At 46.9% G+C, this 22,232-nt stretch overlaps 4 protein-coding genes across 4 annotated transcripts; 1 reads left to right on the forward strand and 3 right to left on the reverse strand.

Moving 5' to 3' along the window:
- Positions 1-108: 108 nt before the first annotated feature.
- F4817DRAFT_170445 (GNS1/SUR4 membrane protein) lies at positions 109-1,683 on the reverse strand. Its single transcript, XM_049298203.1, has 4 exons — positions 1,134-1,683; positions 1,005-1,074; positions 738-950; positions 109-675 (listed from the first exon to the last, which is right to left on the reverse strand). Exons 1-4 carry the CDS (start codon positions 1,554-1,556, stop codon positions 353-355), a joined length of 1,029 nt encoding a protein of 342 aa, XP_049157327.1. The 5' UTR covers positions 1,557-1,683; the 3' UTR covers positions 109-352.
- Positions 1,684-3,491: 1,808 nt separating this feature from the next.
- On the forward strand, positions 3,492-5,549 carry F4817DRAFT_343077 (putative cytochrome c oxidase polypeptide VI mitochondrial precursor). Its single transcript, XM_049303982.1, has 3 exons — positions 3,492-4,206; positions 4,451-4,496; positions 4,736-5,549. The coding sequence occupies exons 1-3, from the start codon at positions 4,004-4,006 to the stop codon at positions 4,973-4,975; spliced, it is 489 nt and encodes a 162-aa protein (XP_049157328.1). The 5' UTR covers positions 3,492-4,003; the 3' UTR covers positions 4,976-5,549.
- Positions 5,550-5,846: 297 nt separating this feature from the next.
- F4817DRAFT_343082 (uncharacterized protein) lies at positions 5,847-11,111 on the reverse strand. Its single transcript, XM_049303983.1, has 4 exons — positions 10,673-11,111; positions 7,669-10,599; positions 7,433-7,609; positions 5,847-7,379 (listed from the first exon to the last, which is right to left on the reverse strand). The coding sequence occupies exons 1-4, from the start codon at positions 10,961-10,963 to the stop codon at positions 6,498-6,500; spliced, it is 4,281 nt and encodes a 1,426-aa protein (XP_049157329.1). The 5' UTR covers positions 10,964-11,111; the 3' UTR covers positions 5,847-6,497.
- A 1,061-nt stretch (positions 11,112-12,172) lies between these two features.
- F4817DRAFT_170613 (FAD/NAD(P)-binding domain-containing protein) lies at positions 12,173-17,191 on the reverse strand. Its single transcript, XM_049298204.1, has 6 exons — positions 16,405-17,191; positions 16,232-16,348; positions 15,565-16,123; positions 15,174-15,511; positions 14,931-15,120; positions 12,173-14,878 (listed from the first exon to the last, which is right to left on the reverse strand). Exons 1-6 carry the CDS (start codon positions 17,057-17,059, stop codon positions 12,634-12,636), a joined length of 4,104 nt encoding a protein of 1,367 aa, XP_049157330.1. The 5' UTR covers positions 17,060-17,191; the 3' UTR covers positions 12,173-12,633.
- Positions 17,192-22,232: the final 5,041 nt, after the last annotated feature.

Genomic DNA, 22,232 nt, shown 5'->3' on the forward strand with positions numbered 1-22,232 from the left:
CGTGACATGGCCGACGTCCCTCCATGCTGTCCTAAGATCCTCGGATGCTCTTTTTATCATCACCCAACCGTCCGTAAACTCCAATTAATGAAACTCCTATAAGTATACACCGTATTACTATCACCTCCCCTGCCCAGTGTCCCGTCGTAGTCTCTCTTTATGATATGTCGTCATCAATGACCAAGCCATTAATACAATACTCCAACGGCCATAGAAGAGGTAACCCCTACGTAGCTCCTAGCACCCGAGTCCGTCATTCATATCGGAATACAAAAATATTTTCACTTGAAATGGTGATCCAAATATCGTCAACTACGGGCCATGTATCTGGACTAGCAACACCAACTTGTGCTTAAGCCTTTCGGGATCGAGTTGTGACTCCGTTGGTCTTAATTCCGGTGGCCTTAGCTTGCGGTATTTGTGCCGCGTGCGCAACAGTATGATGGTCCGGAAGAGGAGCCTGCGACATACGGCGAAGAGTCTTACGCGTGCTAGGTGCCCTTTGGTCCTTCTTGTAGGTAGCGAAATAGAAAGAGATGAAGAGAACTAGGTAAGAGGTCAAAGTACCAATACCAGCGAAAGCGGCAAACTCCTCTCCGGCACACTTGCCTGCGCTCGGCATGTTCGGGAAGTAAGTAGACGTGAAGTACGTGTACGAAGCGAAGTAGACGAATCCTACATACGAATTAGTTTTGCGCTCCGTCTGAAAAATGACACAACCAAATATTCTAACGTACCAAGGTCAATGATGAACTGAATGATCTGCAGACGGGTAATCCATTCCTTCCACCAGATACGGATTCCACGAGCACTCTGGAAGTAGTACCAGTACATTACGACGTGGACGGTCAGGTTCAAGGTAATAACGACCCACGACACGGCGGTCGAACCGAGGAGTTGAGTGTAGCAGAGGAATGCGGTAGCGCCGTGGTGGTAGCAGTGTAGGAAGGCTATTATGCGTTAGAAACACCGATCCTCCACATCTATTCAGGATTTGTGCTTACTCAGGGGCTTCTTCTTCAAGAAGAGGAAGACGGTGTCCAAAAGTTCCAGGTACTTGGTGAGGTAGTTCAGCTAACTCGGGTTAGCTTTATCCCTTCGTTGCGAATAGGGGCCGTCAGACGAAAACTTACGTAGTAAAGAACTACCAGAGGCTGCGTCCAGCCGCCGTCGGTATCGCAGATCGAAAAGAAGATTCCATGGCGAACGACGGTTGGTAGCAATTGCTCGATAAATAGCGCTAGAAGTATACCACTAATAGCGGTAAGATAGAAGTTGTGGACCAAGAAGAGAGCCTTTAGCTTAAAGGGCTCCCTATTGCGCATATACTCGCGACCACCGAAAATGATTAGGTAGTATACGATAATAAACGTCAATGTCTCTTTTAGAGTGGACATTGGTGTCTTGCCGGCCACGAACCGAAAGTCGTCAGCAGGATAACCCGCCACCACTCCGAAAGCCTTGCTAAAGTAAGGCCATAATTGTATGCCAAAAGGTCGGTCGAGCGTTGGGATAGGAAGAGCTTCCCAGATAGCGGCGGGGGCCGGGGAAGCCATGATGTAGAATAGTCTATATTAGACACAATTGAAGCGTGTGCTCGATGTCGCGTAGTGATTTGCGCTCGATGTTTCAAGGGAGATAGGAATTAACAAGGTTATCCGCGACGAGCAGCTCAAGTAGTAAGAAACGGCCGTTTGAAGGAGTGACTTGAAGTATTATAGACCAGCGATGGTCTTGCCGGCTGGGTAAGAAAAAAAAAGAAGAGGTAAAAAGGAAAAAGGGAAGATTGGGATCTGTGTAAAATCCACGATTTACGGATCTCGTGAAGATGGAAAAAAAAGTTGAGAAAGACGGGATTTCGGTTCTTCATAAAAACTCCACGCCAACAATAGGAGACGCGACAGATTCAAATTCTGATTGGCTAATTGAATGATTAGGCCTGTTCCATAAGGATTTACCGATCGGAATTGACGGGATCCTCGGAGACCGTCTAGGGATAAGGCTGTTGATTGTACTGTGCAAGTACCACAGACTAGCACGTGCTTTTCATACACCCGCCTATACCGCCTATACCGTCTATACTTCGCGTATTAGTAGCACATACCATCCGCAATGCTTATTCATATACATAGAAGGTACTTGGAGTTTCCCCATTATAGGTACCTACCTATGAGGTAGTGTAGGCCTCTGAATGTTTGTACCTGCATATGCCAATATGTTCATTAAAATGAAGCCTATCCGTTGAGGTTATTTATAATGGGGAACAGTCAATTTGTCAATGCCATTCTTTTCTACTGTCTTATACGAATTTATTACGCATAGAAAAGAAACGCGAAAGCCATAAATTAATCTTTGGTACATGCTGTCTCCAATCTCCAATCTGTCTTATCGTTCGATTTTCAGCACAACTTAATCTAGGTACTAGCCACATATGCAGCTCATAGGGGTGTATAAGATAAGAATAAGATAATCGATCTAATCCTATGTGCAAGAGAGATGAATAGATCAACCTCGGCCAATTTCAAAATATGGATACTTCTCTTTCGGTAATAAACATTACTTGTAGACACGTATTCAGATGCCCAGTTGCGAAAAACGGCTCAACCCCATATGTCAACAAAATAATGAGCGATGTAATAGACAAGACTGCTGGGCATAAGGGGCTTAAGGTTAGTATGCATTTTAGCGCGGGGGGCTAATACGGAAAACATCTCAAAGGGAGACCTTATACGGATCCGTATTCATGGCTGAATAGTGGCTGATAGGACTGTCTCTTATTACATATGTAGGACAATTGGGCTTCCCAAATCTAACCAGAGAGTCAAGTTTCAAGTTCTCGTAAGTCCGTCTCATCCGAAAGATATATAATATCCGGGAACTTTAGGTAAGTTAGCTATTATATATCACTCCGGGGAGGTCAATGTTAGGAGCACTTAGACTTCTTAAGTAAATACCATAGTTATGGATGCACAGCAACTTTTGATCAAGTTATTTAGAAATCATATATTCTATAACGAGTGCCTAAAATTTCAAAGATAGGCACCTAAAGAAAGCCATATCCTGCCCTACTGACATGGACATGGAATGTATAAGGTAGGCAATCTTAAGCCCGATAAGAAGATATCAAATTAATTTGCTTACCTAGGTAGGTACACAATTAAGTAGGGTCATTGGGTTGTAACCTATCGGCTTCCTTGGGCATGTTAAAGAAGACATAATGCTATTGTTTAGAATTATGGACTTCCAAGTCTAATGCCGTCAACGATAAGATTCTCCATTCTTATCAAGGTTAGGCGCCATAATCTTTCTAGGCGATAGAACAAATACTAATATGTATTGCAGGGTAGAGTGTAGGTAGCATTTATGATAGGTATTTGACGAATGAGAATGCAAGCAATGACGTCGAAGCCCAACACGCAATTCACATGACTTGCTTGCTGCCCTGGATCCATCCCTCCTGCACCTGCGAGGTAAAAAAAAAAAAAAAAAGTCCAATCGTCAAAAGTGTAAAAGTTAACGCGAGGAGCTCCCCGCCGCTTGGACCAACATGCTTAAGTCGGCAGCTATGCTAACCCAGTTTAGTTGCAGAGTGAGCTCACTGGCAACTGCTATGCCCGTAACAGGCCTGCAGGCTTACCTATGCCCCCTCCAGCTCCACATACCAACGGCCGACGGACCAATAAGCACCCACTCTTTTGCGAGCCGGCCTTCCATTTCTCCCCCCATCATTCGATTGCAAGAAATTGTTTTGCGGTTAACTTGAACTTGAGTCGAGAAAGCGGCCACCAAATCATATCGCACAACGCAAACCTGTGTTATCCCATCTCGCAACCATCCTCTTTTTTATTTTCTTTATTTCTTTAAACCGACGACAAAAAAATTAACGTAAAGCTACCACACCACGCTATAATTCTTTTCGTCGCACCCGACCACCAACGTCCGGTCTCCTCTTTTTTCTTCTCTTTTTTTTTTACCCCGGGTCCTCTAATAGAAAAAAAAAATTATGTCGTCCATGTCGCTCCTCAGAATTGCCTCGCGGGGCCCCTCCAAGACCTTCTTCCGCGCAAACCGACCCGTCGCTCCCACTCGGTCTACCGCGTCCTTCGTCCCTGGTCTGATTGCCGGCTCGAGCCTCAACTTCAGCACTACCGTGCCCCGAAAATCCGCTGCGCATCACGAGGAGACGTTTGAGGAATTTACCGCTAGGTAAGGACCTCACCTTTTTTTACGCAACATTCGTGTCGACTCGATGACGCCACATAAAATATATGGGAGCAAGCTTCATTTAGATCCAATTGAGGTTAATTGGCGACATGTTGAAGCATCTATGACGTTCAATTGGTTATAAGATGGGGTTGTGGGAGCTTGAATATCGCTCAATTGGTCATTAAGCGACCTCATCAAATATCATATTCAGACCTGATAGCTAACCCGAGTTTCCTCGGCGCAGATACGAGACCGAATTTGAGAAGGTGCAGGATGTTTTCGAGTTACAGGTTCGTCAATTTCGAGTCAAACGTCAAACGTCAAACAGCTTCCTTCCGTTCTCCCATCATCACCCGTCACCCGAGCTTCTTTACCTCGGACACCTGCTTTCGGACACCTCAACTAGGTCGACCCACTATCCCCACACCTTGGCTTATAATCTCCCATCACGACGTCAGCATATCATAAAAAACGATTCAAGGTCGAATTAGTGGGAGAAATAGTTATGCTAACATAGGTGTGACTATAGCGCAACCTGAACAACGCCTTCGCCTACGATCTCGTCCCCTCTCCCTCCGTCGTTGAGGCTGCACTCCGCGCCGCCCGGAGAGTTAACGACTTCCCCACTGCCGTGCGCATCTTCGAGGGCATCAAGGCCAAGGTCGAGAACAAGGAACAGTACAAGCAATACCTTGACGAGCTAAAGCCCCTGCGCGAAGAACTCGGCGTCGTCCTAAAGGAGGAACTGTATCCCGAGGTAGCCAAATAGACGACCCTACCCTCCTGATCTCGCTACGAACCTCTCATCGAGGCTCGTTTTTTTTTTTACCGGGAAAGTGAAAAGGGCGAGACGGGCAGCACGAAGAAAATGCATAGGTGTACGGGCTGGTGTATAGCAGGAAGCTTGCTTGGAAGACAGGCAGGAAAGCGAAGATGGGGTTAGGGGGAAATAAAAGAGAGAGCTGATCCGGCATCATATCGTGTCTCGGATCTGGTTTGTTTCCCGCCTGCATGTGTATATGTCTACTACTTACTACCTTTACCACTTATTACTTACAACACTACTACTACTACTACTCCGCCAAACAGCAACAGACGAAATTAGACACCGAACCCCCTCCCTATCTCTCTCGGGGCTTAGAGAAAAGTAGTTAAAAAAAGATGAAGCATTGCAGAAGATGGTCGCATTTTTGTGAGGTGTTATTCATTTGGGCTGAGAGTTTATAGAGACGAGAAGCTCGCTCTATGCTCTGCTGTAAAAGCCTATCCCGTATAGCTACCTTAGGTACCTACCTATCTGCCCAACCTTTCCCACCAACCAAACTTAATAACCCTTTTCCAACTATTCCGAAATTCTATTCTCGTATCTTTCCCGTCCTAACCTGTAGCTCGGAAAGAAAACTGCCCGGGAGGGGATATATGATGAACCGACTAAGGCTGCTGATGTGAGCAGTTCTGTTACACCGCAGAGGATTAAGGATTAATCGTAAGATGCAAACGGTGTAAAGGTGAAAATAGGCAAGTTTCCGCGTGTACGCGCTTATAGAATAAGTTAAGGCTAAGGTATACGTGACAAGCTTACCTAGCTTCGTTTCTCGCGTAGGTTACGTACGGTAACAATAGGGGCTGAATAGTCATAACTACCTCTTATTCGCAATGTCTACTTTACGGTGTCGTTACTTAACCTATCAAGTCGCGTTCACTATTGCGGCATGTATTGAGTATTCTTACGGCTTCATCTAACGATTAGAATAAAATTTCCCTTCTCATGTTGTCGTCGAAGAAACAAGAATCGTAAGATCGGGAATGAGTTCTCGTCAACGCAACGCAACGCAAACCATGTATTCACCATATACTCTCTGCAAACATACACCATCTGCCTTTCGACTATCCCCCTATCGTTCGTCGTCATATAAATCAGTAGTAGTAATAATAGCAAGTAACAGCAATAACAGCGACCCTAGTATCCCTAGGGTTGGAAGTCCTTCTATCTAGCTAAATCAATCAACCATGTGCGCTCCGCCAAGAAAAAAACGAACTGAAAAGGAGGAGCCTGAAGACCCTCGTAATCTTTAGTACAAATAAATACAAACGCGTTGCTGCCCTCCTGCCTACCGGGTGCAAAATCGAAAAAAGTGAGGATAACGAACGTCCTCTACTCCTTTCCATCATTCCATTGCCGCAAGGGGGTCGTGATGAGATCTCAATACACCATTTTGAGATATAAGAGGACGCTGCCATTGTCTCGTATGAAGACGAGTCATTGAATTTTAGAAACCCTTTGACCCTCATCAGAACCTGGACTCTCGCAGATGGGACGCTCGACTATTTGGAACTGGAGTGCCAATTCCGCCTCCCGCCTCGAAGATTCCCGTCGCCGGAGCAGGACTAGTACCACGACTGCTAGAGCTACCCTTAGTGCGACCACCGTTGCGAGGACTATTGACGCCAAAGGCGCTTAACCGCGGGCTTCGAGGAACACTACTCTGTCTCGTACCCCGTCGGTTTTCCTTCAGCATTCGCAGCTCGTCCCGGAGTCGGTTGAGCTCTAGATCTCGGTCGCGAACGATGCTCTTTTGCTCATTAAGTAGTCGTAGGAGTTCCTTGCTCTCGCTCTCCGCATAAATCTGGTTTATTTTAACCGTGTTATCGTTGGCCTTGCGATTGAGTTCTTCGACTCGTTGTTCGAGCGCGCGGTTCTCGGTCTGGAGCTCCGCAGCTCTCCGAGATGCATCCTGGTAGGCATTTTTGGCGTATTCCAACTCGTTGTTAGCTAATGAGGCCTTCTTTTCTAGGCTCTGCACCTTGATTTTAGACTCCTCGAGCTCTTTCTCCAGCCGTACCATCTTGGCAACCTCGGGATTTGCAGACTTAAGAAGCGATTCATGCGCTGCAGATAATCGTTTTTGCTGCTCCGCAAATTTCTCCTTTAGCTCGTCATATTCTCTCCGTTTAGATTCAAGACTTGCACTGGCCGCTAAGGCTTCCTCCTTAGCTTTGTAGTACTGGTCTTCGTAGGTTCCACGGTCCTTTAGAGAAGTCATATACTTCTCTTGTACCAGCCTAACAGTGGAAGCATAGTTATCGACCTCTTTCTTGGATCGATCGCTAAGCTCGCGGAATTGCTTTTCTCGCATTTGGCTCTCTCGCAACTTGGCTTTGAGGTTTGTGACCTACTTAAGATTAGTCCGAAATTTATAATATTCACCGACAGAATTCAACCGACCTTAGCTGATAGCTTCTCTAACTTGTCCACTGAAACTGAGAGCATTGCCTTCGGCGACTCGTCCACCGTGTCATCTCCGATAAGACCTTTCAGCGAGTTACTGATGTGACTCACATGAGTGACAACCGTAGGTTGTGATACTCTGGGGCGCTTAGAGGAAATATCATCATCTTCGCCCTATTTATTGGATTAGTATCTTAGGTACCCACAATGTAAATTGTAGTAGGCTAGCTTACCTCGTGAGACCTTTTCCGACTACCGGGGAGTTGGTCGGTTCCAAAGGCCCCTAAAACGGACTGCGATACTTGCGACTGGGAGTTAGCAGCGTGCAAGTCCTCGAACACATCCTCTGGTACCTCATAAGGCTCCCAATAGTAATCATCGTCATCCGGGTCTTGTATGTACTTGCAGAAAGTCTCAGCTGCCAAGTGAAATTTGATAATTAAAGAGTCGTCAACGTCTTCTATGTACCGCATTGCTTTGACTAGCGCGAGCACAAGGACGTTCTTTCGTTCCAATGATTCTAGGTTCTCTGAGACACGCATATTAAGGTGTTGGATGGAGCATATATTCGTTAGAACCATCAATATAGAACGCTCTCGCACCGTTTGTGGGAGCAACTCAGGCCGATACGTATGATCGTATGCTATGACTACGTCGATATCTTCGGGTATTGACGAGGAGTTATCAAGGGTCGACGAAATGGCAACGGTTAGACTGTGCTCAGCACTGGAAGGGCCGACGATCTCCAGGCCGGATCGAATATAACGATAACCTCTTGTTTCTATAATGTTACCAAGGAAATCCATGACCTTTCCGGGACGGGACAAGATGAGAACTTTCTTATCCGAATTCTCTTCGGCCAAGTAAACAAGCAACTCGGCAACAAACGCGAATTTCGCATTAGTATTTACGATATGCTTCGTTACCTCTGCAGGTGTCATAATTGTTGTAGTTTCTATAAACGGTGGCAGGTCGCAAATATCGAAAAGACGAGAGAACATCTCGTCAATTTTCGATACTGTTGCAGGATGCGGTATTTGATGAGGGGAAACACGAAATGCAGCGTTATATTCGCGAATAAGCTCCTCATTGTCGCGAAGGACGTCATTATATACAGGCCGGCAGCTGTTGTAGAATGGAAGCGTAACGAGATACTCGTTAGGTCCAGTGGGTATATAGGGGAGAAGGCTCCTCGGATAGCCAGGGGGTGTCTCATCTTCCTCATGCGGTATAATAAACTCGTCTGGTATCTGTAGACTGTTATGGAGAGCATCGTGTACTGGCATTGATGGGCTGATATCCATATCATGTTCAATAGATAACGTCAAGGCTGATGGGTCTAAGGTTGCAGGCTGCTCTTCTTCGTGGGCATCATACCCTACTTCAGCAGGGCCGCTCTCCTCTAGTCCCAGCTCGGCCTCCTTCTCTTGCTCAACGGGTGCTTGGGTAGTCTCAGGTACTGGCAATTGATGATCAAAGGATGTGTCGTCAGCAACCGTCTCTAGAGGCGGAACCAGGAAAGATTGAGATGTCAAGTTTACTGGAGTCAGAGGACTAATATCTCGGGAAGCAGGAGCTTGAACGATTGGTGCCTCCTGAATATCCGGTTCCGGGCCTGCTGAAGAACCCACGTCAGTGCTAGCCGCTCTAGCATCAGCCTCCACTTCAGCCTTTCGTCGCGGGAAAATATCGTCCAGGGCTCCAAAGTGTTGCTCCCGAATTAATCTCAGCCTCTCACGTGCCGTGAGCCGGGCGGGCTGGTCGGTATCCATATTCGTAGGCGCGACCGGTTGCTCCGATTCGAACGTAGGTGGTCCAAAACGTATTCTGTCTACTCCGAAATCTACAGGTTTCTCGGGACGGGTTTGCGAAAGCTCTGCGTGGCTCGGCTCAGGTTCTAATTCAGGTTGCTGATCTTCTGAGAAGGATGTATTCCTAGTATTACCGTCCAATTCACTTAAAGCTTGGCTTGAATTTTGCGGGTCGCGTTTGTCCTGCGCGTTTCTTAGTACAGTGTCAGGTACAATTAAATCGTCGTAAACAGTAAAGGTCGTCTCGCTATATGTCGCGAGCCCGCCCTGTTGGCTACTGAGGGGCAGCACGACTTGGGCGGCCTGTGAGTTATTACTTATCACAGGTGCCTGGTTCTGATCTTGGCTGACACTCGTCGTAGAGATGTGCTCGTTCCAAGCTAATTCGTGAGGTATAGTAGATGCAAAACTAGTTAGCTGAGACGTTGGAGGAACAACATCAATGTTGAGGCCTTCTTGTGTCAAGAACTCGGGATTTCCTTTACCAATGGTGCTCTGCGAATTGTCGGGCCCTACAACGGTCCCAATCAGAAAAGTCGAAGTTGACGCGTTTCCTTGGTTTCCAACAAAAGGGCGATCCGGCTGGCGCGAAGGAATTTCTGTTGAGTGCCCAAACGATTCCGGAGGCTGAAGCCTTTCTTCTCGCTGAGATGCGACAACGGCACGTTCCTGAAGCTGACTTGTTCCAAATGAATTTAGGTGGTCAGGGATACTACTATGTACATCAGAAATCAAAGCGCTGTATATTTCCTGGGAATCAGGCACGATCCTCTGCTCTTGGCTCTCAACCTCGGATTCGTGAGCTAGTGCAGCATGGGCATCGGCAAGCTGAGAAGACTGCTGGCTATTCGTTTGTTGTGAATCGGGTGGCACGCGCACGTATTCATCCGCGGGAAATGTTGGATCGCGCGGCAACCGTATCACTATGCGAGATTTGTAAGGTTTTGGATCACCTTGGATATCGTCGGAGGGGTGGTTATGTAAGTTGTCGTGGTTCAGCTCTCCCTGCCGCTCTGCTAGCTCCTTAGAAAGTCCAAGCTTATGGCCCGCACTCCTGGGGAGTACCGACGGGTTTTCTGTTAGTTTAAGCCTTAGCTTGGGTAGTTTGGATGCAGGTTCCTCGCTAAGCCCCGACTCATACAAAGACGAGTGTTCCAAAGGGCGCTTCTTAGCACGACCTTGGTGATGCCGGTTAGATGTTGAGACGGAACCGCTCTCCCGAGTATTAAACTCTTGCATAGAGGGGTTAATGTCACCAATAACTACATCAAGTTTCTCCTGGGTGTACTTGGATCTGGCTTTCCTAACCATCCAATCATTTATCGCAAGGGACGTTACGTTTTGTTCGGGTTCCTATGCTGATTTAGCTTTTGTACCGATAAAACAGGACCGCACGGAGAGCGCATGAGGGAGCACAAATACATACCCACGATGGCACGTGTGGGTTGCCAGTCTCATCGGTGCCCTCCCAATCGACTAGGTAATATGTCTTCCCTCGCTCGAACTTCTCGTCAATAATATCCCGAATCGCAAACCAGCCGTTTTTGACTTCGCGCTTAATTTCGCTTTTCCCTTGGCCGGTAGCATGCGTCGGCTTCTTCTTTTTCTTCTTAGTAGATTTCGATGCTTCACGGGGTCGAGATCGTGGGCGCTGTCGTTGATGGTGTTGTCGGTGGTGGCTATCTAGTATATGTGATTTAGGTGGTTCCGCGCTCATCGACGGCAATTTCCCTTGCGAACAGTCTGAATAGAAACAATATCCATAATTAGTGTCATTTAATAAGATAAACACGTTGGTTCCAATAGCTATGCGGTAATGCTAATCTCACCAAGGTAATCGTCCTTGGCCATGAGGAGCTTGTTTCCTGTCAAGGCATTAGACGAAGGTGTAACCACAGCCGTGCGACGAGGCTTCGATAAGTACATACCACGGCCGAGCGTGGCTTGGCAGGGTCCCTGGTTGGGCAGGGGTAACTAACTCCCGCTGTGGCACTCTTGCAAACGCGCTGTGGCTAAGTGCTAAGATTCCTAGCACCTAACTAGCTTGATTGACCACGGAAGGTAATACCTCGACTTACACCAGGTTTTAAAAGTTGATCTTCTCAAAAGAACGTGATAAGTCGGTTTACTAAATATGTGGGCATCGAGAAGCAAATAAACTTAATTATATGATGAGATTTGTGATATGTAAAATAAGAAAGTATAGGGGAAAGAAGAAGGGGGGCTGGTAGCTGCTGCTGCTGCTGCTGCAATACTGGGATTGAAAATATTAGCCCAAGTGTGATGCGCTGTGTGATATCCATATTCAAACGTACAGATCGATGGTATGTACATGTAGGTAGTTCATGACTAAAGAGAATATGTAGGTACATACATGTAGGTAGGTTTCACAGGGGATTTCAAGGGGAAAGTACCTTAGAACTTGTGATTTGCACTTTCTAAATCTTATAACCCTTTAGGTATAAACGACTGTCTCAGAAATGACGTGGCGTCGATAGTAGTCCTCCCGTACGTAATTATTATTGGCTAGCTGCCGACTTTACTTAAGCCTAGACCTTAAAGGCACATATGACATAAATACCTTGGGACTTTGTAGCAATATGAGTTAATATGCATACCAATATCACCAAAAGGTAGTTGCTGGATTAAAATCCAAGTAGCTCTTAATATGATATATAGATTGATACCAAAGGAACTAAGATTGCTTAGGAGGTAGGTACCTACTCAGATAACTTACAGAGAAGGCAAGTGAATAAGGTAAGCAAACAAGCAAGATATAACAGAAGTCACGGTATACTAAGCAACTACAAGAGATGTACAATATATAGAAAAAACATAAAAATACCTCCTATCCATTAACTACCTCCAGGTACTAATAAGATGAAACATTAAGGACATGGTACATACGGTAGCGACCCGAGAGCCTGCCTGATAAAATGATCTATATCATTTAGGTACACAAAGTCCTACGCTAGAAAGACCATAAGATTTTTTTTTTTTTTTAGGAAAGTATTATATTAGTGAAAACTGAGTTGTCCCTTGGGAGAACCCAGCAACCATGCCAAAGACTAAATACTTCATACGCCAGAAGTCAGATATATAACGCAGCCCTCGTATCCAGTCCCTAACCAGTTACCAAGTAGTACACAAATATCAAAAACCGCTAAACAGGAGTCGCCCCCAACAGAGAATAATAGTAAACATAGAATCCAAACAGAAAAGACGGGTATAAATCATCCCACCTACTTTTCGCTCATCCACCGCCAACCTATATCCGAACCCCAGCCCAAAATAACCCAGCATCTTCAACGCCTCTTCCTTTTCCTGCAACTCATACATGAACCCTAATCGGGCCTCGTGATCAAGTTAATAGTACAGTCCATATTCCTAATATAATAGTTTTCCACTACTAACCAGTTCCGAAAAGCTATCGGGAGGCTCCTGAAACTTATACTCTTCCCCACGCATCACACGGTCAACCTCCTCGCGGACAAACGGATAAACGTCCTTCCAAGCGTTACGTCCCATCCAGCAGTCAAGATGTCCATAATCAGGGACCACACGGCGACGGTATTGGACACCGCTCGCGTGTTCACCAGTGAACGTATCGGTAAGGACCTCGTAGGTCCTCTCCGTAGACTCGGGGGTCAGGACAGCATTATCGCGACCGACGAACAGCATGATAGGAATACCCTTCAGTCTATGGATATTATCTGGTGTGTCCAGTCGCTCGAATAGGGGGGCGTTACTCATGACGCCTCCTTCATAGCCCTGTTTCATCAACATGTGTAAAAGCGTCATGCTGATGCCTCCGAAGAACCGGTCGATCTGTCTGTGGGTCGCCTCGTTAAGGTTATGGTGGTTCCAGCATCGGCCCAATGCCAACGTGACACGGTGGCAGCTTGCGTTGTTGCAAAGTTCCTTACGCTCATCCGGCATGAGACGCAGTAATTCGTTAAGACTTCTCTGAATCAAGGAGTCGTTTACAGTCGTGCCAAAGTTGAACCAATCTCCCGACAGTAATCGGTACACCGTGTCGGCCGGGATCGGCAATGCCATGATCTTGATCATATTCAGAGTATTCCATTGCGGATTCATGAATACTTGGCTGCAAGTTATGCCCTTAATCCATTTGGCGGGTATTGTGCCGTCAAGTAGGCCGGCTGAGAATGCTACACTACCCATACAGTGTGCGATAGCGTATATGCGTTCCGGTTCCTTACCAACTTCGGTAGTTTCTTTCCGGATCTTCTCTAGGCAAGCTTTCAGGTCCAGTCGTACATCAAATGTCGTCCAGTCTTCTTTCGCAACCATCAACATACAGATACGATGAACGGGAATGAACACTCTATAGCCAGCGCGACGGAAGTAGTTAACGGCGTTATAACGAATGGTAGGGAGTGCATATATCTGATGGTCAACCGAAGCACCGGGGATCATAAATAAGTTTTTAGGTTCGACTGTTGGGTTCGTGGGCTCCCACCGATATAATCTTGTAACGACTCCGTCAGAGGCATGGATCTGGTATGTTTTGGTCGGAGGTGTATTGTTTACGTAGCCTGTATAGGCCTGCGTGGGATATTGCAAGGGAGTAAGCGGCGCTAGGAAAAGCGACATAGACTTCCGAGTAAAAAAGGTTAGGAAGTTGGCTGCACTTAAGACCTTCTTGAAAATGCTGCTGCCCGTGGGGGTGAGGGTTAAAACTTCGGAAAGGAAATCCTCTGCTCGGATACTCATAATGCCCTTAGCAACGATTTCCCCCAGAAGTCCACATTCATCCGCATCCGTACATTTTCGTTTTGATTCTGAGATTGGCTCAGTGATAGTGACATATAGGGTGCTAGTCGATTTCCAGAAATGTATCGGCGACAACGCGACAGATGAATCAACTACTTTATAACCATGGAAATGGAGCCATCTTCCATTAATACCACGCATGTCGAAGTCGTACGTCAGGTTTCGAGTCCCAGGTGCTTTTCGGTCTAACAAGAACAAATTGAAATCACCTCGTTGTACCATGAATGGGGACCCCTCGAGGGTAGGACAGACAAAAGTACCGGTTAAGGTTGCTTTATGACTAGGATCGTTTATAATTGACCTGATGTTAAAGGACTGCACACTGAGGAAAAATCGCGCCGTTTCGCTTAAGGACTTCGCAGTCCTAGCTGCCAGCTCGTATGTGTCTATGTTGTCCCGTTTAAGACCCTTGTCTCGATGGATATGCCCAGTCATGACTTCCGTAAAGCCAAATCCGGATTCATTCATGCGTCGAGCGGATATAATCGCATTCGTCGCACTGTTTAGTTTGGCTGTCTCTTGTGTTTCTTCGACGTGTTCTTTCCAACCACTCTTTCCACGGCGGTGTTTATGTTCAGGAGCGCCAAAGAGATCAAGAACTTTATTCGGCGTCATATCGATCGTGAGTCCTCTCTCTTTGACATAGTGGTCCACGGACCGTTCAGCCAGAGCAGTGATAGTGGCGAATGGGTTTGCACCGAGGGCAGTTGGGATAACCGCAGCATCCGTCACGATGAGGCCAGGGTAGGTCTCTGTGCCGGAGCCTTTAAAGACCTCACCCCTGTGGTTCGTTACGCCAGTCGAACCAGTCCCGTCGCGAGCCATACAAGCACCACTAAAGATTGTTAGCATATAAGACTTTCACATGATGATGCCAAATAACTCACCCAATTGGGTGAACTGTAACTTGCTGCTCACCCAGCAGGGCATACCAGGGGTTTTGGACAAATGTCCCCCCAACAGCTCTCGTGGCTTTCTCTAATACACGGTTCAGGGTCTTGACATGGTCACTACGGCCGACGCCTACAAACTCAAGGACTGGCTTGTCATCTTTTAGAGTTAGGTATGCTTGGTTACCTAGCTTATATTAGTAACAAACTCCGCTGGGAAGTAATAGACGACAAACTCACTATCGTGGGACATAATCAAGTATACTTGTGTCCTCTCAATCGCGCCTTTACGGAAATATGGCCCGAGGAATGCGCTTCCCACACGAGCGAGATTTGCCTTTACTTTGCCAACGAGACCTTCATCAGTCGGCTCAATGCTGCCAGGTAAGAGCTCAAGCATAGCCTGTAAGAAGGGTGCGAAAGCTGATGGCATAGATCCTTCCTCAATAACATAGCCATCTAAAGGATTATCGTGGCCTTCTCTGTTGTCGATGATACCAGTAATGCAAGGTCCAATAGGATGAGAAGGAGATGGGGAAGCTTTCCCCATTCCGTTCACCTCATAATCCGTATTGTACCTATAGATACCTGTTAGAAAGAATTCACGTAGAACTGTAACAAGGTTACATACCCAAACCCTAGGATATCTCCGTTGCCGCTCATGTTCTGGCCTACTTTCCCACTCAGCTCAAGCCCCATATCTTTGCTCCTAAGGAGGATCTCAGTTGTGCCGATGGAGCCGGCGCCGAGAAACACAGCTTTCCTTGCATGAACCCACATAAGGTCGCCATGCAGATTTGCTTTGAAGTGGCCGCGATTTCGCCCATGCCATGCGAAATAGACGATATACCCGGATTGGCCTTCGGGAGCTTCAGTTATGTATCGTACTTCGGCCTCACAGAACATATCAGCGCCCCAGTTCCACGCGTCAGCCAGGTACGTAACGAGCGTAGTGTTCTTAGACCCGTCGTTTAAACCAGTGACGTCTTGACCAGTGAGTGCCGATGGAAACATTTCCACACCACAGCTATTTGGTCCATTGCGAAATCGCGTCGTCTGTTTCACACGTCGAAACTTATCTGTCATGTTCAAATACTTTGCCTGCCTCTCTAGGAGGTCAAGTTTTGGCAGTTTCGGCCAGTCATCGGGGTACGCTTCTGGCTCTAAGACACTTTCTGCTCTCTTGTAATCTAGTTGACCATATCATCAGCTTCCAATGTTGTGTTTTTTTTTTGGTAAGGGTAGTCAAGGATGTTATGGCACGGAGGGCAACCTCTATAAAATAGCAGGGGTCTTACATTTAGTCAAAGAGTCGGGGTCTTCCCTAATTTCCTTCGGCCACGCATCTTGTTGTAGCGTGTCTTTGTCCGCTTCCAAATATACATTGGCATTTATCAAGCTGGTCCCACCAAGACCTAAACTGTGGTTAGTTTAACGCTCTATATTTCAGCTCTCGTATGCGGTTACTTACCATTGCAAACAACCGCGTTCTGGCAGTTACCGAATATCAAGTGATACATGCCGGTAGGATCGCCACCGTTGACAACCTTCTTGGGCAACCAACCGGGGGCAATCTCGCCGGAGTAGTGGACCTGCTCAAGGGCATCACCTGTGCTAACCGGATACTCTCCGGGCCAGCGTTCCTTACCGCGCTCTAGGAGACAGACCGATTGGCCAGCGCGAGCCATGCGGGACGCCGCCACGCCGCCACCATAACCAGAGCCGATGACAACACAGTCGTATGAATGGCGCATAAGCTCCATGGGCTTTGATATGCGAGGGAACTGTGCGGTTTTGGGATCATCTCCCCATGACTGTATCCGAGAGAAGGCTCGAGGTTGCTGTTCTCCCGATTCATCATCAATGCTAAACGTACGATCGGGAATAGGTTGAGCACGGTTCCACGCTTCGCTAGCATTTAGTCCATAGAAGCTATGATTAAAGGTATCGGTTGAGCAATCCGAAGCGCTCGCGCTACCCGAATTTTCATGTCCGTTCCAGGTTGCCCTGCTGTTGAGTCTTCTTCCAGTCCCGTTGCCTATCCCGTTCGTGACCGGCACCTCGGTGGATGTCGCCTTAGTATCTTCGGCGGCAGCGGCCGTGATATCAGGAATTGCCGACGGCATCGTGGCAGTTTTCAGCTTGCCCAAGGCAATGGGTTGCCAAGATCAGCCTTGATATGGCTGTTTCGTAGGAGCTTACCACGCAATCAAGTATATGAGGATGGAAAAAGCAAGTAATGTCAAGGAAACACCTTGAGAATGAGATGGCTTAATGTGGATTAGAAGATTGGTGTAAGACTAGGGTATACGGAGTCTAGATTTACTAGGATGAGATTTTAAGTAGGGGAATTAGGGAAACGGTTATCTCACGCCTCGAAGGATGGTGGCTTCATATACCTGGGGAATATACCTGGGGTGTCAGGCCTTTGTATATCGACACCAGTCTATACGGCTTTATGCGATTGGAATGATGACAATAAGGAAAAGGCGGAGGCTCAACGGTCTGCGGTCTACGGACTAGACGACCAACATTGGCTACTGCAGAATACATCGTAGGGGTATTGTAGGGATGGTAACGCTGTTTTCTCATCTTGCAGAACTACTGCAAGCCTAAGAGACCAGGCGGGGCGCAGACCCTTGCTGCTGAGGCAGGGCTGAAAATTGAAGCAGCGATCGTCAGCCCATGCTACTAGGTATCCCAAAGGAGTACCTAACAGAGTAGTCGAGGTTAGCGAGTCGTCTGCCGAGCCTGCAGTCCATCGATACTATTGGAGAACAAACTCTAGCCTCGGTGATATCTAATAATAAGATATACCTACTGCATTGGCATGCTGTATACCTCTGTTGATAGCTGAGCAACAGGACAAGGAGGATAATGTTCTCTCCCTTCCTATGTATCACAAAGCATAGAAGATGTAGCAATTGCAAAAGACTCCGGATATAGTATTAATCAGTACTGGAATCTGTACTGGATATGACGGGGTGGGGATGTAAGATAGGGGTCCTCTCGGGGATAGTATTGGGGTTTTTTGTTGTTGTTGTCAGAATAGTAAAAACGACAGCAAATGATGAGATTGACCCATATGTACCCATGTAAAGTCAGCACTTACCTATATCAGACTGTACCTATATGTAATCATTTGAATCACCTAAGATAAAAAGTGGATTTCTTCTATTATGAGGTAATCCGTATTACCTGCGGGTATATCGCAAGGTCTACCCGGATCTATGTAAAGGAGACATGTGACTTCCCCACACAAGCCCCTTGTCAGCAAGACTTTGTAACTGTAACTAACTGTATGGTGTGCTACAATATTTTAAATCTTGTTACAATATTCCATATTAAGCGCCGTAATCGATGAAACCGCCACATACTGCGCTTTATTCATAAACGCATTGGGAGGTATACTAAAAGTCCCATCTCTCCTATGTAAATTTGATCAAAATATTATAGAGGGTCATTTATTCGGCTATCACGGATGCTCTGGAACTATTGTTATCAGTGCGTTGTACCCAGCGGCCCTAAACGGGCATTCCCGTCGGCCTTTGATCCAGATCCAGGGCGACGGTTTTCCTCCCCTGAATTTTACCCTTTAGCTGAAGAGCGAACCGTGGCTCTGGACGAAAACATGCAAGGGATGCTGCCGGGGGAGGATGATACTGTCATCCAATAGGACAATGGTGAAGACGTATGTATGTTTCTTTTTTCGTTATTAACATGTCGAAATCGCAATTGCTGATTGGCCAATAAACGACCCGGTCTACATACAGATACCTTTCACCCAAACTCAAGGTGCTAGCTTCGCTAAGACAAATATACGACTTAAAAATGAAACGGTTAGTCTATCTACACCATTGTAACTCTTGATAAGCATAACTAACGAGAGTCCAAAACTACGTGTGCGGCACAGTCACTACACGGACAAGAGGATACTATTACATGGGGGCTATCCAGACATAATACTAGAGTATGCGATTCTCGGTAATTTGATCGCCTTTCCCGTTGTTTCCCAAAATACTGAGTAATGCCAGAGACATTGGTCATCACGATATATGTTCCAAGCATTGACTTACCCAGGTAGACTCAATGGTCAAGCTTACCGCTATATCGTCCTGCGACTTTCTTCGCTGCCGCCGATATAATACTAACAAAGGAATGCGTAGTATTTCCTCAAACCTATTTCGTACTTCCAACAACAACAACAACAACAAAAAAAAAAAAAAAAAACCAATAATGAGCTCATATTCAGAAGCAGCCAATGGATTACCTAGTAACTCAATAGCAAACGGCAACCTCGCTCAGATTGGAACGATATAATGACAATCCCAGCCCAAAATTCAGCCAAGACGTAGGGCTGAACTAATCGATACCTAATCTGGAGGTAACATGCACGAAACAAACAAATAAAGATTTATACATAGTACCAGTCCGGCGGCACCGCGCTCGCACATCGAGATTCATACAGGTACCATAGTACTAGTTCCGGCTATGAATATCAGAGAAAGACCGAGCATTATGTTGCGTAGCTGAAAACAGTCGCCGGACTACACGGCTGAAAGGAAATTATTCTTCTCAGCATATGTGGTTGTAATCGACATTTGGAGGCCGCGGGCTATGCCAGCTCGGCATCGGTCCCTCGGTCTCAAGTCCAAATGAGTGGTCTTTTTGACGGCCGGGTAACGCTGAGGTGATAGGAACAATATGCGACGCCAGTCTTACAGTTCCCGACCCCATCCACTAACCCCCCTGTCCATTAGAACTGGCGGTAGACCGTTCGTGGAATTGACTCAGCTCGCTGCCATTAGCGAATGAAACGTGAGCGCCGGGGCTACGAGTTTGTCGAGGAACGTGGCTAACTTGCAGAGACGACGTTGGGTCGCATTTCTGTTTCCGACCCTTACAGCCTTATTAAAAGGTCTTCCCGGTTAGGAATTATAATTGGTTGCCAGTCGAAAATCAATCTCTTCGTAACGATGATTTCTCCTCTACGACGATATCGTATCGAGCTAGGCGTAACACTCTCTAACACGCTGATGCTCCCTCCTAACGTACCTCAACTGACCGGTAATTCTTCAAGGCTATGGGACTGGATCTGGAAATTATCGTCATTACGCTAAGACGGGTCAATTTACGAGATTCTCCTTTTCGAATTGGTCAGCCAAGGCTTCTGGAATTCGTATCGAGTTTTCGGTCGGTGCTTCTTATGCCATTAGACTTTGTCTGAGTCTGCTATTTTTGACATACCTCAGGTACCTCATTGGGTATCTCATACACCATATGCAGTGTTGACTGCAGGTACGCTACAACACCGCAGAGAGGCTGGAGACCAGTGCCAAAAGAGAAATAGTCGTGCAACCCACCCCGCGACTACGAATAGAGCTTCGCTTTTTACCTGATAAGCGCGTCATAGTAGCACCGCCCCCTTTCCTCTGCCGTGCTCCCATCGTCTCTATCTTATCTTGTGCTTCGATCAACTTGGTAGAGACACCCAGCAAGGGGTATGGTCGTCTCCCCACTTCTAACTTACCGTCCGGCGTAGCACGGTTACATAGGTGTCGCCGGCATCGTATGGCAGCATCCCGTCCGCCATTCACGACATCCCACAGCAAGATCCTGTCCTGCAGGTGCCCGTAAACGTGAATCTACAATATACCAACACCATGCGATTGGGTCAACGTAAGCCTACTTTGTGTAAGTATAAGCGCGTGTCGACGTAGCCCAGTTCCGTCAAAATAGCCCTAGGACTCGGTTGGATTCCGATCGGAAAGGATTCGAGTATTATGTTGGTCGCACCGAGGGCCGCGGAGAATTTCATCATTCGTCGTAGATACCGCCGCCACTCACCCCTCTTCGCCCCTCGGATTATCTAGGGACGGAGAGTAAAATTAGAGTGTTAGGAAATCCAACTCAGAACTACCCATATCGCGGAAGACGTGGAATTAGTAAGAGGGCCCCTTCATTGGCCACTATTAATATCACCGTCTGACTTGGGGGGTAACCTTTCACCGAATAACTCATCGCTAAAGATACCTATGCACACCTTTGAAGCCCGGGTATTGGGTACCTAGTAAGTAAGAAGAAAAGGGGCGATGCCGGTCTTCCGCTAAAGGCCAGGGACCCGAGATCCAGGTTGATTTAGATTGCGAGTGAGATTTCTCGCATGGCAGCCCTGAGGAGCACACAAATCCCCACCCTTCCAACCGGTTCACCTTGCCTTATCTTAGGTACCTCGTCCAGAGCCCCGGGATCCCTCTTCTCGCCACCCGTATGTAGGTATGTACATATGTACGAGCCACCACCAACATACATTAACTGCACAGCATCGGTATCTACATCTAATCTTAGGTAGATATGACGACGCGGCTTGGTCACGCGGATTTGCATATATATAGGTATATATATGATCTGATTCCTGGTCTGTCTGTCTGGCCCGCCCCGGCCGCATAGACGACCTAGTCTCGGTAGATGATAGGCAGACAGACGTAGGTAGTAATTCTCCATGGGCCGAAGGAGCTGAGAGTGATATGGTACCTAGTAGCAGGAATAGGATCGCATTCGGCACCAGGGTCCGCCGCAGCGCGATATACCGACGAACTATACAAGGATAGCATCAATGCCGGATGCCTTGACGTCCTCGGGTATAGGTAGCCCATGTCACATCACATCTATACATAGATGTCGAATATTCGGACTACCTACTACTACTATCCTCCGTCTCCAACTCCACAGGCCACATATCGTGACCTAGCGCATATCTCTTATCATAAACAAGACAAAAGACACCGATAGCTAGCTAGCTGAAAATGAAGTGCCTTAATACCACCTCGTCCGGCAGGAACACCAACCGTGCCCCGTCCTATCCCGCCGTAGCATTGCATCGGGATTTAACTCGTCCAATGCCAGTGTGTAGATTGAAGTTTCTTATATGCACCTTCGCTGCACGCATATATCATAATACATGGAGATAGAAAATCATGTAGGGGGAGGTAGTAGGTATTCCCTTCGCTAAACGTGGAGAGTCGCAAAAATACTACGTACGATAATCGTCATTCACCCGGCCCCATTTCAGGCCTCCTTCAGCAGCCATATAGTAGCAGCCGTAGGACTTCCGTGTAAATATCACTCGACATCTACTCCAACACACATCGTCTTTTTTCACCTTCCGTAACCAATCTGGTTTGGGTAATTTTAGTCGAATACGAGAACCAACAGCTTGCTTGTTCATAAAAAAAAAGTTTCATTTCGTTTCGTTTCCATGTCCTACATACGATCCCCAATGCCCAGCTCTCCGAGCGC

This window comes from Daldinia loculata (assembly GCF_022478755.1).
Source record: "Daldinia loculata strain CBS 113971 unplaced genomic scaffold F4817scaffold_38, whole genome shotgun sequence".
Lineage (NCBI taxonomy): Eukaryota > Fungi > Ascomycota > Sordariomycetes > Xylariales > Hypoxylaceae > Daldinia > Daldinia loculata.